This window comes from Phragmites australis, chromosome 9, assembly GCF_958298935.1.
Source record: "Phragmites australis chromosome 9, lpPhrAust1.1, whole genome shotgun sequence".
Classification (NCBI taxonomy): Eukaryota; Viridiplantae; Streptophyta; class Magnoliopsida; order Poales; family Poaceae; genus Phragmites; species Phragmites australis.
In genome coordinates, this window is record NC_084929.1 from 26,838,566 (window position 1) to 26,856,526 (window position 17,961).

The 17,961-nt window shown below is 43.2% G+C and overlaps 1 protein-coding gene across 2 annotated transcripts; it reads right to left on the reverse strand.

Moving 5' to 3' along the window:
* Positions 1–2,976: 2,976 nt before the first annotated feature.
* On the reverse strand, positions 2,977–9,637 carry LOC133928937 (protein NRT1/ PTR FAMILY 5.10-like). Of its 2 annotated transcripts, none has more exons than XM_062375473.1 (4): positions 9,336–9,637; positions 9,011–9,228; positions 4,077–4,612; positions 2,977–3,987 (listed from the first exon to the last, which is right to left on the reverse strand). In XM_062375473.1, the coding sequence occupies exons 1-4, from the start codon at positions 9,454–9,456 to the stop codon at positions 3,177–3,179; spliced, it is 1,686 nt and encodes a 561-aa protein (XP_062231457.1). In that variant the 5' UTR covers positions 9,457–9,637; the 3' UTR covers positions 2,977–3,176. The 2 variants fall into 2 exon arrangements, with proteins under 2 accessions (XP_062231457.1, XP_062231456.1); XM_062375472.1 differs by lacking the exons at positions 9,011–9,228; positions 9,336–9,637 and adding exons at positions 5,572–5,789; positions 5,884–6,275.
* Between the last annotated feature and the right edge of the window lie 8,324 nt (positions 9,638–17,961).

Here is a 17,961-nt window from a genome sequence, read left to right on the forward strand (position 1 = left end):
AGACCCAATCTCAATCTTCATCAGTTGTGATCAAGAACTGTTAAGATAATAACCTCTACTGTACTAGGATCCATTGTATTAATAGCATATCGTGTATAGTTAGAAACAACCAATTTATATCCCACAGGTTTAGGGATTCACCATCTTTAAACATCTGTACCTTATGAAAATAAAAATGTGTGCAGCACAATCAAATCAATCTCTCTCCCCCCTCTCTCTTGTTTCTTTTCACAGCTCCCTCAGTCTGCACGGTTTGGTGCTTTGCTTGTAGCCTTGTAGGTGTTGTGCTCAAATTTTGTGGGACCGTTTCCGTGTGTTGTGAGTCATGTGGGAGCTTACTGAAACGATGTGTTAATTTCTTTCTGGTCCGGGAGGTTGCAATTTGCAAATGAAATGGGCAAAGGTAGATGGAGCATCCAGTTTGGGGATTATCTGATCATCAATTCAATTGTGCCTGAAAGATGGGCTGGCCATGTTTTGAGGAATTGAGACTGTTAGACGATGGCTCGATGGGAAAAGCCTTTCTCTCACTACTCCCTTGAATTCTTGATTTACTTTGAGATTCACACAAAGGATGAAACTAGCACGATCCTAGTTTGTTTGGTTCTAGAATCTGGACCAATATTTATACAGGGTTTCGATCCGCAAGCACTAAGGATGATAGTTTGCCCTGTTGGCTTGAGTCCCTGCGAGTTTCAGACCTGACGAGACTAGGTTCCGGTAGAAAAACTATCTCGCGAGGCCATCAGACGGGGTCAACCAAACCAGATCCGGGTCTAGGTTTTCACCTGCGGGTGCCACCGAAACCCGAAAATCAGTTTGCCTCGCCGACCCGACTTCACAGCCCAACCTTTTTCTCCCATCCTCCGGCCCAATCAGCCCTTTCTGGAACAGTGAAGTAGCGAACCCTAGCGCCACCCCCGTAAGCGCCCAGGCATTGAACCACTCGTGACCGCCCACCCCTCACCGAGCCGCCGTCCACCGACACCAGGAGACATTAGATCTGGAGGTTGGAGCAGCCAAGCAGCAAGCGACGTGTGTGCGTGTGTGGCCTGCGACATGTGTGAGCGCTCCGCGTTAGGCGGTGCGGGTGCGCGGTGCTGTGGAGACACCTCCTCCTCTCCCCTTCGGCGGCTCGACCGCATCCAAGCTTGAATCTTCTGCTGCTCTGCACCTCCCCCAACTGACCAACCCCCAAGGCCCCAACTGGTGTAAGTGCTCCCCCATCCTCTCCTCGATTCTTTGGCTCTTTTTATTTCTGGATGCTCCCCACGTGCACGGATTTGTTAATCCCAGTGTCTTTATAGGCTTATACACAAATTGCAGTTTTTATTTGTCACTCGCACCACGGGTGTTAATGGGCTTGCTTTGAATTCCTTATCTGTCGCGATTACATGAATTCCTGTTAGCATTATGTATAGCATGGCTTGGTAGTTTCTATTTGAGCTTGATGACCAATAACAAATCTGCAAATGGGAGGGCCATAATTCTAACTCTATAGAATCATGCATACTAAACATTCTAACTTCTTTTGAAAAGGTTCCATAATATTATTTGAGCTTGGTAGAGTCGTGGCTTGGTAGTTTTTGTATAGGAATGGTCAGTGTTTCAGACTTTCAGTGGGTGTTATCCTTTGTTAGCATTCTGTATTTGGTATGTCTTTTTGGAGGTAGATATGGCTAGAGAAATGGGTATAGCACTATAGCGTGGTTAAGTGGTTTGGTAGTTTCTATTGCTGCCTGATAGGGAAATTGGTGGCTTCATTGGGCAAATTAGATAGGGAACTCGGGGATAAATAACAACACACTGTAAAGTGCAAAAGTGTATTGTGTATCGTTCTATCTAAACAAGTTTCTGAAAACTGCTATCTGCACAGAATAGCATAATCTACTTCATTGCTTTGAGATAACATGCTAGATGGAGTAAATCTCTTACTGGTCTGGTAGTAGCATCTCTTGTTGTGTTGGACTGTAAGCATAGCTTAGAGGTTAGAGCATTCTTTTCAGTTTGCAAGAATTGAGTTTTGCCTTCAGTCAGCAGCCATTTTAAAATGTCATATGAATTGTTCTGTTAGGTAGAGATTCTAGAGGTTCAACACCATTCTTTTAGCTGGTGACTTCTCACACAGCACCACTGATAATACTAATTTAGAGTGTGTGACTTTGTCTTCTTATGTTTATTCTAGTTCATACAATTTGGACCAATTGTACAATTTAGTTGATACTATATAGGATACCTAGCTCTTGCTAAAAAAATATGGCTGCATGCAGTGTTGTTCTTTAGGCAGAAACAACATTGCTTTGCAAAAAGGAATGTCCATTTATTCAATTCATTCTTGCATCACAAAAAAAGATAAAATACAACATCGAACTAGCATAAGATTGTCAACAAGTGCAAACTCAGCACTTGTTACCATGCATGTTCTTTGTCATTTATGCAAACTGTTGTTGATTATATTGCATGGAAATTTTATTTTTCAAGAACTGCATTTGTCTTTTCAGGAAATTTTATTGGCGTGGCAACTGGCAAGCAGTTGAGAGTTGACACCAAGCTGGCAAGCTGATCCATGTCTGTGTTTCTTTTGTTTCGGATTGAATTACGAGCTTTTGGATAGTGTTTTCTAATTATCTAGCTTGGTTATCGTAATTGAGACTTGTGAAGTTGTGAATTGTGAGTTTGTGACTTGTGAATTGTTATCTATTTGTGAACTCTGAGCTTATGAAAGTGTTAATTGTGCGGTTGTACCTTCTAATTTGTGAATAGTGAATCGGCAAGGACTAAGGAATAAAAGCAAATTGGTCAGGTTTTGGATCCCCTATCAGGTTTTGGGTCCCGCTGAGGTCAGGGGTGAAGGTGTATTTGGACTCGGTTTGACCTTTGGGTCCAGGTCGGGTTTCAAGTTTTAGGTTTCAGGCTGGGTACGTTCTGACTCCACCCGGTTTTGACCCGTTCTGTTGCCACTCTTAGCTAGCACACTGGCTTAAAGCATCATTGTATAGCCCTCCCAACAGATACAGATGGGAATCAATATAAGACAAGTTTAATTTGCATCATAAATCCTAGTTGAGGGAAAGCACTATTTTAGATCTGATAAACTATCGGATGACGCTCCCTCATGATAAATTTGTCGAATGAATTATGTATGTCACAACTAGTACTAGTACTAGTACATGTAGCTAAGCAGCAAGAGTTGCATGCACGGCTCCCTTGTTCTTGTACTTGTAAGTTACCGCGAAGAAGACATAGGCGAGGAGCTCCAGAGCGCTGAGCGCGGCGAGCAGCCAGTAGAAGTAGTAGAGGTGGCCGCGGTTCAGGTTGTTGGTGAACCAGCTCCGCCCCTTCGCCGTCGTCACCCTGTCGATGCCTGACACGAGCGCGCTGCTGATGAAGCTGCCGACGCCGAAGATGCTGAGGTAGAGCGCCAGCCCGAGGCTGCGCAGCTTGTCGGGCACCTGGTCGTAGAAGAACTCCTGCAGCCCGACCATGGTGAACACGTCCGCGGCGCCGAACAGCACGTACTGCGGCACCATCCACCACAGGCTCATCGGCACTGGCACCGTCGGCTTGTCCACCAGGCCTGCGTCCCGCGCGACCCTGAGCCGATGCGTCTCGACGAGCGCCGCGATCACCATGGACACGAGGGAGAGCGCCATCCCTATGCCGATGCGCTGCAGCATGGTGATGCCGGACGGCTTGCCGGTGTAACGGCGCGCCAGCGGCACGATGACGCGGTCGTAGACGGGGATCAACACCACGATGGTGATGCTGATGAAGCTCTGCAGCGCGGCCGGTGGCACCTTGAGCCGCTGGCCGACGCGCCGGTCAAGCGTCGCCGCCTGCTTGGTGAAGAACGTCGACGACTGCGAGAACGCCACGGCGTAGATCAGGCACGTCGCCCATATCGGGAACAGCCGGAGGACGTCCTTGGCCTCCTCTACGACGCCTGCTTTGCTCACCACCTCCTGCCCCTCCTCATCGACTCTGGTACTGCATCAGTCGACATCGTGTACATAAAGCACATGGATTACGTCATGTCCTAACGTCGAACACCTTGCGCAAGATCACAAGACGAATACCTGAATTCCATCGACTCTGTTGTCGCTCGATCGCGTGCCTGCGAAGCCGGTTGCATAGCGCCTTCCTTCCGCCTGCTCCGCCACGCCGCGAAAGCCTCGGCGGCACGAGCGAGCGGGCTCCGCTTGCCGGTGGAGACGTAGTAGCGGTACGTCCGTGTGCCGAGCAAGAACGCAGCGAGTGCGCAGGCCATGACGGCGCACGGGATGCCGAAACCAAGGCCCCAGCCGATGTTGTCCTGCACGTAGCTGAGGAGCACGAGCGTGACGGCGGTGCCGGCGCATATGCCGAAGTACCACCAGTTGAAGAAGGAGCTCCTGGAGACGGACTCCTTGGGGTCGCTCTGGTCGAACTGGTCCGCACCGAACGCCTGGACGCACGGCTTGTGGCCGCCCTGCGCGACGGCCACGATGTAGAGGGAGACATAGAAGAAGGCCACCTGGAGAGTGGACGGCGAGCAACTCTTCCCGCCGGCGGTGGTGCATTGGTGGCCGCTGCCGGAGGTGAGCAAGGTTGAGAAGGCCAGCATGCCTAAACCCTGCATGCATTTTCCAGCAATGCCAAGTCAGTCAGATTGTCAGAGAGTATCCATATCCTGATGGTTCTCAGGTACACGCTGCCCCGCGGTCGCGCTAGCACAACGACATGAGGTGACTTAGGTGATTAGAAAAATCAAGACCAAAGCGAGCACAATGAAGCACTGAAGCAGGGGTGCAGGAGGCCGCAGAACTAGCTTAGAGCTGAAGGCCCAACTTATAGGTTTAGTTTGTCCATCATGGTTAGGGATGTAAGTTTTAGACTTTTTTGGTCACAAGATCAATTTAAAACTCATTTAATTAACTAAAAATTCATCTCCATCTAATTAACTTAAAAAATAAACTAAGTAGTGATCTAGAATTAACTATTAGATATCCACTTACATATCTCTAATCGTGGTCCATGGGCCGGATTATTCCCGACCTTATTGCAACAGAATTCAGTTTGTGTTTCCACTCTGGCCCAGAAGCACCTGGCAAATCCGAGCCCATTACCATTGGCACAAATCCAGACAATGAAGCAGGTAAGGTAGCTAGCAAAACACCCTGAACCTCTCAAGAAAAAGAAATTCTGTCTCTCTCTCAAAGAAAAAGGCAAAAGAAATTCTGAACAATCTGAACTCCAATTCCAGTTCTATAAACGTACCAACCAAAGGAATAGATACTCTCCTCAGTTTTCCATGATCCCATCAGTCAGTGATGATATCAGCTATACCCCAACGACAAGAAGTACTCGACTACTGTTGCGCGATGTGATGTGCTAACGACAACTACTTGGGTGATCCCTGCGTATTTTATGATCAACTTCAACTTGGCACGACAATTCTGCAAATGCAGTGTACTAGTAATAGGGAATTTTATTTTCTTAGCCTTTTCTTAAGGAAAAGATGAAGGACTAATGAGTAATGACTAGACAACAAGACGAGCGGAAAATGGTTTGCCGATTTGGCGTCTTGCTTACAAGGACGTAGAGGAGCGAGGCGAGCGTGATGGTGCGGTAGCGGCCGAGCCAGTTGTCCGCGAGGGCCCCGCCCAGCAGCGGCAGCAGCTGCGCCGCCCCGTTCCACGCGTTGATGGCCGCCGCCGCCGCCGCGTTCCCCTCCCCGAGCGGCCCCGTCAGGTAGCTGATCAGGTTCGACGACACCCCGTAGAACGCGAACCGCTCCGCGATCTCCACCGCTGCACCCACCACATCCGCCCATCGGATCAGCTCGAGGAGCTCACGTGTGTTCTTCGCTACGCTAGCCACGATGAGGAAAGGACTTTCACTTGCCTATGATGAAGAGAGCCGACCTCCAGCGGCTGGTGGCGCCGCGGTCGGCGGAGTGGCCGCAGTGGTCCACCGCCGCGTCCTCCGTGCCATCGGAAGGCGCGAGCAAGGGGTCAGAGACCGAGCCGGAGCCGGAAGGCATCGTCCCCGGCGGAGGGAGCACGCGGGGGGATTTAGTACCCGTGGGCTCTACCGGAGAAGGTGGAGGCGCGCTCACAACTCAGAAACGGCAGGGCAAGCTGTCGCTCGCCGATCTCCCAGTCAAAACCGGTCGCCTCGGCGGCGGCGGCGGAAATGGAGAGCGGAGACTGGAGAAACGGCAACACGGAGTAGCGCTACTGGCTACTCCTATAAGACACACACCAGGCTGGCACAGTGCCACAGACAATCCGGATCCAATCCCGTAGTGATTGGTTGAACAGAACCTGGATATCAGGAGGCGAATGAAGGCAAAAAGGTAGAGAGACTTTGAGATCGGATCTAAGCAGTGAAGGAGCAATTAAGGTAAAGGTGATGGATTGTCTCTAAACTGATTTGGCCCAGAAATTGATGGCCCAGATTAATCGGAATCGTCTTAGCCCAGGAATAGCTCGGTCGCTCGCCCGGGTGTCATGCGCATGTAGGAATTTCTCGAGCCGGCAGCAGTGATGCTCTTCTCACATCTCAAGCTTGTACGCTAGCTGACAACTTTGACTTGGTGATCACTCAGCACTTCGGCGTCGGCTGGTGATGCTGGATTTGTGGAATGCATGGACATGGGAAAGGAGACTTTACCGTGGAGGTTTGGTTTTTCTCTCTCTTAGAGACATGATCAAGAGACAAAGCATTATATGGTTTCTAAAATTATAGGAGCAAAAGAATGAAGGTGTTTCCCCTCCATGTGTATTTCACTACTCGTAGTGGAGCCACTGATTGATTCCATTATACTTCCAGCATGGTAGCACGTAGGGTCGGTCCTGAGATTTAAGTGATTCGGGACGAAACTAAAAATAGAGCCCATTAAACATAAATATTGAAATATTTATATATCAATTACAAAAATAATATTCTGGGTAGAGTCCACGAGTATTTATGATAAATTTGAACAACCTGGAATGCGTCCGTTACGGTAAACTAGAACAAAATTATCGTAAATGCTCGTGGTAATAAAATTGTGAGGGATCAGAGTACAAGTACGTATGCTTGTGTTAATGCATACTAACTAGGTAGAGATACTCACATGCCTATGTACAACTTGCTACGTACAGCTCTAGTTACTCATTGGTACATGCAGCAGGTAGTTTGCAGCAATAGTAGCTTTTAGATCTATCTGCTCGTAGGTGCCAGCACCACAGTACAAACGCTGGACCCATTGATTGCCGGAGTGAGCGGAGACCTTTCCATATTTCAAACGTGTGATCTCAGCAAGGGTCGAATCCATTTGAGGTGGAGTAGAAACTATAGAGGGGAAAAATCAGCAACGAAAACTCATATGACAATGACTAACGCATGTTCTTGATTGAAGTTGCAGGCATACGGGACACCTTGAAGTCGTGGTCCCACGAAATGCAGAAAACTGGACTATGTGGATGGAAGAAAACACAAAATATGCAAACAACCAAATATGCTAGGCAGGCAGGCTACTTGATTTTTTATGGACCGGAGGAACCATGGCACTTGCGTCCTACCGTGCGGACTGCTAGACCTACCTACTACTTTAAACCTAGTTCTATCTGTTATCGTACTGTTAGACATGCATACTATACACAGGTACACGAAGAGTGGCCTCTCAGTTTTGGAGGCCCGGGGCGGCTGCCCCGCTTGACACCCCTCAAGGCCGGCTCTGGTAGCACGGGGAACTTGCTAAATCAACTCAGCACGAGAACAAAAGGGAAGGAGGCGAGAACCATGCCTAAGTTAGGTGGTTAGTGAAGGTGCTAGTCTACCATAGATCAAACATCATGTTTGCTCATTGTGTGTTTTAATAAGGTGAAATTTTCTTTCAATGGTTAATGATTACTCGGCGATAGTCGACAACGGGACGTTTATGATGATTTTATCAATATTGAAGCTTTGCATCTCTGATCTTTAGTATAGTTCCATTGAAGTAGGAGTTTGTTTCTAAAACATGTATAAATGTGGGGATTGTGGACGAAGGGAGGATACAAAATTAAAATTAGGCGGACAACTTAAAGAAGATGCCTTTCTCCTCTTCCCTCACATAGGTGCGGTCACCTCTTCGTTCCGAACCACCAGAGCATCAAGACTTCGTCCCAGTCTCTTCTCCAAAAGATGCAACCATGCCTCTATGCTGATATAGTGACTGTGATTTGTCACTTTTGTGTTGTTGCTCCGACTTAGGCCATCTACTTAGCATTGCTTTGGTGCTTTAGTTGTTTCTTGCTCACGTGCAGAGTGGGGAGAGAAGCAATTGAGGTGTGAGAAGTCTTATAAAAAAAATTGAGATGTGAGAAGTCTTATTAAAAAAAATTGAGATGTGAGAAGAGCATCTCTACCGGTTCGAGAAATAATCTCGATGCCGCTTGCACCGAACTATCCTTTTGTTTCGAGCATGGTTCGGTGCCACGTAGGCCTCAAATTTTGCATCTTCTATGGATGCTCTAAAGAGTGGCGAATGGCTGATATATGGTGCTCAACTCTAAATTTCATTCTTAAACTTTGTATGATTTTTATGTTGAACATTGAATCACGTCACGCCTCAACATTTATCTATGCATGTTAAAATCTTGCCCGGCTCTCCGAATTCGTTGTTTCCGCCGCTGCTCTCCTCGGTGTTCAGCGATTCCATCTGGGATGTTCACTCTACCGATAATATCGGAATTCTATCGGCAGATATATTTGAATTTTGGATAAAATTTGACTGAATTTTTTAATTTGATCAAAATTTGCTTAAACTACACACGATATCTCGGTGTTATCATTTTATCGGAGCTCGCAGATACGATTGATAATCGGCGATAGATTAAACACTGCTCTACTCTTATGATGTCAACTATGTATCATCGGCATTCCAAACAGGCAGGATTCAGCCAATTGGGAATTCTATTTTCGTTTTTTCTAAAAGAAAAGAGAAGGAAATCAAGGAATAATCAATGAAACATGTGGAAAAAGGGTTGGGCATTTTGCTTACGAGGATGTAGAGGAGGGAGGCGAACACGATGGTGCGGTAGCGGCCGAGCCACGAATCCGCGAGGGTCCCGCCCAGCAGCGGCAGCAGCTGCGCCACCCCGTTCCACGCGTTGAGGGCCGCCGCCGCCGCCGCGATCCCCTCGCCTAGCGGCCCCGTCAGGTAGGTGATCAGGTTCGCCGACACCCCGTAGAACGCGAACCGCTCCGCGATCTCCACCGCTGCATGCATCCATCCACCCATCGCGGAGCATCTCAAGAAGTCAGCACGGATGTGTTCTTCGCTTCTGAGCAGAGCTAGCTGCATATGGCACTAATTTACAACTCGCCTATGATGAAGGAAGCGGGCTTCCAGCCGCCGGTGGAGGTGCGGGAGGCGGGCCAGCCGCGGTGGTCCACCGCCGCCGCGACGGCACCGTCCGCTGTTGCGTCGGCACCACCATCCTCCATTCTTGAGCGGGGTGTCCGACGACGTCCGAGCTGGAGCCGGATGGCATCGTCGCCGGAGGCCGGACGATGCGTTATATAGGCGTGGACTCTGGTGAGATCAGGGACTGCCGGAGAAGGCGGGGATGAGCTGCTTGCTTGTGCCCTCGCGTCTACTTCTTTATTCTTTATTGCCCAGTTGACTTCATCTGCTGAGTTCGTGGTAGAGAGTGCATGAGGGACGCGGTCACCAAGTTCATCAACTTGCGTTGCTATCCACGATCGGGAAAACCCTGCCCAGATTCACTGGCCTCATGCTTGTCCGAAAAAATCAAGAAGGCATGCACGCGTTGCACATGGGTTCATACTTACTTTGCGTGCGCTCCCATATCACATCCATATTTCGTCTCTCAAAAGCGAATTCTACAGGATCGAGTTCTACGAAAGACTTTTTTTTCCTGTGATGATATGTGTTCTCTTACTTTCTCTTCTCTTTAACCTAACCGTTGGATCAGAGAATATGTGGCTAGATCAAGATCTTATGAAGGTCTTTCGTAGGAAATTTGTACAAAATTTGCTTCCTAGTCTCCCCTGCTGCCAACCCAGACCGGGTGAGTCATCGCATGACGCAATTGCACCACCCGCAGCTGAGTCATCGCGATATTTCAACCAGAGAATTCAAAGGCTTTCGATCAAATGGGATTCGAGCTTTTGAACATTAGAAGTCAAACCTAACTTCAATCAGGAGATCCTAAACATCCAATACCAAAATCCAACCTTCCAAACATGCATGGAAATTCAAAACTTTCAATTGGTAAGCTCAAACTTTTGACCAGTGATTTTAAGCTCTTCAACCTTTTGAAGACGGTGCGCGAATCGTGATTTGAAGCTCGTGCGGCCAGAAACCCATATGCAAATAAGTCCAGTTTGACAACAATTGGATCGCAGTGGACCCTCATTAACATAGCTTGACTTGGTCATGGTCTTTTCAGCCCATTTGGCCCGACCTCCGAAATCATTCTCAGGCTGATTTTTTTCTATATTTCTAAAAAAGAAAATTACAAAACTATGTGGCCGTTTTATAATTTAACACAAATAAACTCTTCCTTTCCGGTGGATAGGAAACAAAAAATGCCCACTAAACAAACAAGAAGATAAAAAAAAAATCATCCTTTAATTAGGCGATTTTTCTTCCTGCCCAATCAGAGGGCAAGATGGCACCATGGTGGCATGCCACCGTGGTGTCTTTGGCTGCCACCAAGGTGAACCAACTTCCTGTTTATTGAAAGAGCATGACGCAGATGGTGCGCAATAGTCACCTACATCCTGTTCTTCCAACAACCACCCGTTGAAAGGGCGGGAGGTAGGTGGCGCGGTGGTGCGCTTCCAACGAGCAAGAGGTTGGGCTATAAAAGGTGCCTGCGTGCTTTGTGGAGGCATCACTTAGCCATCCAACCTTTCAGTGCTGCTTAGTTTAGAAAAGAGAGGAGAGGATGGGAGGGGAAAAAAGAAAAGAAGAGGAAAGGAATTAAAAAAGAAAAAAAGGGGGAGGATAGGAGAGGAGGAGAGGGAAGAGAAAAGGGGAAGCGACATAGCCCTTCCGGAGATGAGGGAATAGGAGAGAAGGGGGATCAGTGAAGCTCTGCCAAATTGGATCTTCGTTGGCGGTAAATATCCTAATTTTGGTACTTTATTCTATAAACTAGTTAGGTTAGCTATCAAATCTAGTTTCGATATATGGTACCCATCATATCTAGGTTATGTTAGTTGTAATGTTATTAGATCTAGGTTTTTAGAGTAAGGTAGAGTAACAATTAGATCGATAATTTAATAGTTAGTATTAGTTGATGGCGGTATTTATGGTTATAATATTTGAAGTTAGTTTTTTATAAATTGTTATCAGATCTAGTTCTTAGTGCAAGTTAGAGTAACAATTAGTCTGAGAATTTGATAATTAGTATTAGTTGATGGTGGTATTTATGGTTATAATATTTTAAGTAAGTTTTTTATAGGTTGTTATCAGCATATTTTTGATATCATGTCTCCTAGAAAGTATGCATCTGGCACCGAAAAAAGGAAACAAGTAGATGAGTTGATAAAATCACTGAAAGAAGTCATTGACAAACTTTTTAAGAGTAATACGAGCAGTTAAAGGAACTCGGATGAGTTGACAATAGTAATTATGGAGGAACAACCTAATGGGAATTCAGAAGACTAGTGCCTTGTAGAAGTGCATATAGACATCAATGAGGATGATAACAATGTAAGTGGTCCTGAGAACATATTTAATTCATCTACTAGTGTTGATGAACAACCAGTTTTTACTATAGATATTTATGATCCTAGAAATTAGGATAATCTTGATAACAAAACAAGAGATATATTAGTGGAAAAGGGACCTATAAGAGAAGAAAATATTGAATTCCCTTTAGATGGTAAATCCAAATATTTTCATATGCTTATTATTCTAGAAAATTGAGCACCGGAGAGGTACATGACAAAAATGGTTAGTTTATTCGAAGCACGTTGACAAAGTGTTTTGCTTTTGTTGTAAGATTTTTCAAATCTCACAGCTGCAAGACTTCATTGGGGCATGATGAATTTAGAGATTGGAGGCATATCAATCAGAGGATAAAAGAACATAAAAATAGTGTCGATCGTATCACTAGCATGAACAGTTGGAATGAACCGAGAGTTAGACTGAGCAGGCATGAAATAATTGACAAAGATCTGCAACAGTAAATCACAAAGGAGAAATAATGCTTGAGGCAAGTTTTTATTACAGATAAATTTGCCATTATGAAATTTCTTCGTAAACACAATTTGGCTTTTAGAGGATGTAGCGAGCAGCTTTACAATGAACAAAATGGTAATTTCTTAGCTTGTGTTGAGATGATTGTAGAATTTGATTTGGTAGTGCAAGACCACCTTAGACATATTCAAAACAATGAGATTCATTATCATTACCTTAGTCATAAAATTTAGAATGAGTTGATTTCTCTTTTGGCTTCTAACATTACAAATCATATCATCAATATTGTTAAAGAGGCTAAATATTTCTCTATTATCCTTGATTATACTCTAGATATGAGTCATCAAGAACAAATGACTTTATTAGTTCAATGTGTTAATATGTCTGGTAGCAAAATAAAAATTGAGAGTACTTTCTGGGATTCTTGAAGATGGATGACACAACTGGTTTGGGGTTTTTCAATGTATTGTTTGATTCCATGAAGTCATTTGATCTTAATATTAATGATATTATGGGTCAAGGTTATGACAATGGTTCTAATATGAAAGAAAAACACCAAGAGGGTACAAAGACGGTTGCTTGTTATGAATTCAAGAGCTTTGTATATGCCATGTGCTTGCCATAGTCTTAATCTTACTCTTTGTGATCTGGCAAAATCTTATGGTAACATTGTTTATTTTTTTGGAATTGTGCAACGAATATATGCATTATTTTTAGGCTTTATCAAAAGATGGAAAGTTCTACTTGATCATGTTCCAAGTTTAACAGTGAAATCATTGTGCAATACTCATTAGAAGAGTTGGATCAAAAGTGTTAAAACAATTAGATATCATGCTCCTCAGCTAAGGTCAGCTTTGTCTCAGTTACGTCAAGCTTTTTGATACCGAACCTATGGCAAAGAGTAATGCAAAAAATTATTTGATGTGCTTGATAGCTTTGAGTTTATAGTTGGTATGGTTATTTAGCATGCCATTTTCTTCGCTATAAATGCTATGAGCAAGAAGTTGCAATCAATCTCCATGAGCATCGACTCTACCTTGCAAAAGATATAAAATATAATGATTTACTTTGACAAGTATAGAAATAAAGGGTTTGCTTCTAGTATGACTATTGCCAAAGACATTGCATCTGAAATAGGTGTAGAGCTATCATTTTTAGTAAAGTGGCGTGCTCTTAGGAAGAAACAATTTGATGAAATTGATTACAATAAAGAAATTCTACAAGCTAATAAGGCTTTTGAAGTTAATTACTTTTTTTATTATGGTTGATATGGCAAACACTTCATTGAAAAATATATTTGAAGAACTCCAATGCTTCAAACGTATATTTGGGCTTTTATTGAGCTCGACAACATTGAAATCATTGGATTGAACTGAAAGATTGCTACGCGAATTTTGCAAATACTTTCTTTGTAGATGGTTCATATGATGTTGAGTTAAATGATCTAATGTCTGAATTAAGAGTTGTGCAATTGACATTGCCAGATAGGTCAATATCTTTTATGAAGATTTTTTAGTATGTCAGAGAAACAGATTGTTATACTAATGTTACTATGGCTTATCAAATCTTATTTACTGTGTCTATGACTATGACGTCATTTGAACGAATCTTTCCAAAGTTGAAATTATTGAAGAACTATTTAAGATCCATAATATCTCAAGAAAGATTAAGTGGCCTGACAACTTTATGCACTGAGAAGAAATTGGTGGATTAGATTGATATTGATACCATCATCAATGACTTTGCATCAACAAATGTTAGAAGAAATTGTTTAAGATGATCTCTACGAAGTGTTTGAGTTGAGCATTATTATTTTATACTTTAAGTGTTTATCAAAAATAATTTTTAATGCATCCAATATTATCTTTATAAAATATATATTTATTATTTTTTGATATTTCAATTCAATGAGTCATGTTTTTAGTTTCGCGGCTACCAAAATCTTAGGACCAGCCCTGTTCACACCTGCATGAAGCAGTGGCGGTTCCAGAATCAAGAAGTAGAGGGTTTTTCCCACTTCATCTTCCTCCTTCCCCCCCCCCCCCTCTTCTTCCTCCTCTTCTTCTTCTCTCTCTTTTTTTTCTTTCATGCCCAAAAATTGTAAGGGGGCTTAGGGCTCTCAGCCAACATCATGACTGGTTAGCCCACCCCACGTGGCCATGCGTTCTCACTATAGCACAATCGGTTGCCAATTAAATTTTCTGATTCGCAAAATGGCATTATGATGGTGATTTCAAGGCGGCGGAGCATCCATGATGGTCTTGTTCTTTGTATTCGGTCAATCTCCTTCCTTTCTCTTGTGCGCGATAGGTTGTTGCCTTTGTAGTTTGCGCTCTGTTCAGTGGTGATTCCCCCCTAATGCTACCTCTGTCGTTCGATTTGTTGTCTGTGCATGTGTTATTTGGTTCATATTGGTTGATACAGCTTGTAGGGTGCTTTTTTCTTGTCAGTTGGATCCAATTTGCCATGATTGGATCTAGTTTCTTTGGATTTTGGTTGCCTAGGGTTTAGCCATTCTGTTCCCCATTTTCTTTGTGCGTTACTAGTGAATGATTAGGCTGTTTAATGTACATTATGCTTTGTGTGTTAGTAGTGAACAATGGATTATGCGCCCTGCTTTGGGAAGGTAACAGTGGTAATGGGGCTATGTTGTTGCGTTTATGTGTGTTTGAGTTTGTAGAACGTGGGTTGTGTTTACGATTAACTGATGTGTGGTTGTTTTGCCTATTTAATGAGGCATCAGTAGTGTTGTTAGTCATCACTTACATTAGACACATAATTGGTGTCCCTTCTCCTTAAATTCTGCTTCTCTGTGTTCATCATGGCTGGAAGAGGAGGTGGTGGAGGCAATATAGCGGGATTAGGATGGCATGTTGTTGGTGCTCCTGCAGTAGGATTTTCTAGAGCAAATGCTGGTGGAGGTGCTGTTGGAGGCTTTGCCAGGGTTGATAGGGAGGCACATATTTTACCCTATGTTGACGACTATCTTTTCACTTCCCCTGATCGTTGTTCTTTTGTTGTTAGAGTTAACATTCTTGGGGATGGATATGACAGGGTTTTTGTGGTGACATCCTGCATTCATTCCATAATTCAGAACATGAATGTGTTTCATGTTGCTGTTAACTTTGATGGAGTCATCTACGCTTCATTTTAGTGTACTACTCATTCTCAGATGTTGGATGGACAAGTGGTGATGTTTAGGCAATAGAGTGTGTCTTTTGCTCATATTGATGTACTAGTTCCAGCCATGAATGATCCTGCGTGCATTGGTAGCATCATATGTCTTTTTAGGTCTATGTTGTTATGTTTAGGTGAATGAAGTGTCTTTTTAATTATGTAGTCAGTGAGGTCTTGTATTTGAGTTTAGTAAGTTTAGCTAAGTTGAGTCATTCGAGTCATGTATCAATGGAGTCAATTGAGTCATATATCAGTGAAATGTTTAATGATATGTAATGAATATTTGTTGATCTGCTTTGTGCTTATAAACAAGTGTATCAGAAATATTATCTTCATTGCGGTCTGTATTTTTTATTTGAAAGAACATGTTTTGTCAGATTCCTGTACTTGTTTTATATGTTTGTCAGGTTCTAAATCATGGATGATGATAACGATAATTTTTCTGATAATGAATTTGTTCATGGCAATGAAGAAAGTGAGTTTGAGCTTAATTCTGAAGAAGATAACTTAGAGATAAGAGGCAATGGCAAGATAACTTGTATAAACTTTCTTTTTCATCTTTTTTTTTAAAAAAAATTGTTTAAAAATTCTTGCTTTGAATGTTGTTGTTTTTGTTTAGGCTGTATGTTCCTTAAAAGATGAGATTGATAACGATAAACTTTTCAAAAGTTTCAAAATTCTAAGACGGGTATGTGTATCTGTTTCTTAGCTTAATATGTAGTCAGGTCAAGATATGTTTAGCTTTAAATTTCTAGTTGTGAAAATAAACCTTTATCAAAACATAGATACAAGATTAGTTAAATTGTCTGATATGTTTTGTTTTAAATTTGTAGATGTCAAAATCAATTGAGTCTAATATTGGACATCCAAGTTTAAGATCTCGCAATAAAACTGAAACAAGGCCTTCCAAATGAATTTCTGCAGTTGGTTGCAGTAAAGCTGTCAGTAGGTGTAACCATTCATATTTTAGGGACATTATTTTGTCTCTAGATCAACATAGGAGAGATGTTGTGGATGAGTATGAGTTTGCTATTCTTCTTCAATATGAGGGTTGCCCTGTTCCTAGAAACTTTGTTCAATGGATAGCAGATCAAGTTGATGTCAACTATTTAGATATTCGTCTTGGTTATAAGGTCATTCATGTTTCTCCGTTATCTGTCCATAAGGCCCTGGCTCTCCCAATAGGTGGTCCAAATATTAGAGGAACTGGAAAATCTAGGAAAGCTGATTTTCTAACAAAAAATCAAATAAACTAACATTCCTCTGATAAAGTCATTTGGGTCCAAGATAGTATCAAAAGAGGAGATGGTTGATGATCAATTCTTTCGATATTTCATGGTTGTGGTATTGTCGACATTTTTATGTCCTAATTCGAGCACAAAACCAAGTCCAAAGTACTTTAGTCCATTGATTGATGTTGCCACTGCAAGGGAATGGGATTGGTCAAAATTTGTGTACGAAAGGTTATTCAATTCTATCAGGAAGTACATGAATAAGAAGAGGAAAACCTTGTGTGGTTGTATATACTTCTTTGTTGTATGCGTTCTGCTGACCCTTTGTATTTTAATACTTCTACATCTATCTTTGATCATTTTGTCTTCTCATACTTCAATAGACTTAATCTGCAGTAGTGCATTTCTTGTTTAGTCTTTTTGTTATTAGTAAGTTTTTATTTTTGTTATCATATCATATTATAATCAACATTGGCTGTTGTTCATTACTGGTTTCATTGCAGTTGTACTATCTTGATTTCCTTCAATTTGAGTCTCAAATGCAAGCAATTCCTCCTACTCTACCAAGAATAAGAGTTTGGAAAGGTTCAATGATCAAGAAATACAACTCTTATAATTGTGTTTCTCATAATACTTTTGGGAAGCATCTAAGTAAGTATATGACTTTGAACCATTAACTATTATTGATGTACATTAGTTTGTTATGTAGTACTATATAAAATTTCATCTATTTATAATATTTGCAAGTTAAGTCTATTGAAGATACTTGCTATGCTCCTGTTTTTATCAGCTCATCAAATTGCTTCTTTTAGGTAAAAGGGACTCGCAAAAGCAATCATAGATTCCGCTTCGGGAAAAGGGAGGGGACGGGTAAGGTAGAGAACCTGGTGCGAGAGGCAATGGGAGGGTAGTCGAAGAGCAGTGGCAACAACACCATTGGCGTTGGCCTCCGGTTTCCTCCAAAAGATCCCCATCTCATCCTCGAGTCGCTTATGCAGCGGCGTGCGAAGCGATCATATGCTAAGGACGGATCCATCCATCGGAAGGGAAGAGAAGTTGCAGGGAGACGGACTTGGAGCGACTAGAGCTCCCAGAGGAAGGCCTCGCCATCCTCTGGCTCTGGCTGTGCTACCTCTGCTGCACCGGTTGGGCGATGGCAGCGAGGTGCGCAGAGGCCGGAGTCGCTGAGCGAGCGAGTGGCTGAAGAAATTCCTCGAACTCTAATGAAATAGGTGCTATAGTACCACAAATCGGATGGTCCTAATCTGCTTGTGCTCAAATCGGACAGTTCCAAACCCAGGTGATGATGTGGACTCGCCCACCAGCTGTGAATGCGACGACATTTAGGTTATTGAGATTTGGAACGAG

Bases quoted from the DNA above. Each gene is read 5' to 3' on its own strand.
- LOC133928937 (XM_062375472.1), bottom strand. From the start codon at position 6,022: ATGCCTTCCGGCTCCGGCTCGGTCTCTGACCCCTTGCTCGCGCCTTCC. The intron at 5,790-5,883 runs GCAAGTGAAAGT...TGGTGGGTGCAG, and splicing joins GTCGGCTCTCTTCATCATAG to CGGTGGAGATCGCGGAGCGG. The intron at 4,613-5,571 runs GTAAGCAAGACG...AAATGCATGCAG, and splicing joins CCTCGCTCCTCTACGTCCTT to GGTTTAGGCATGCTGGCCTT.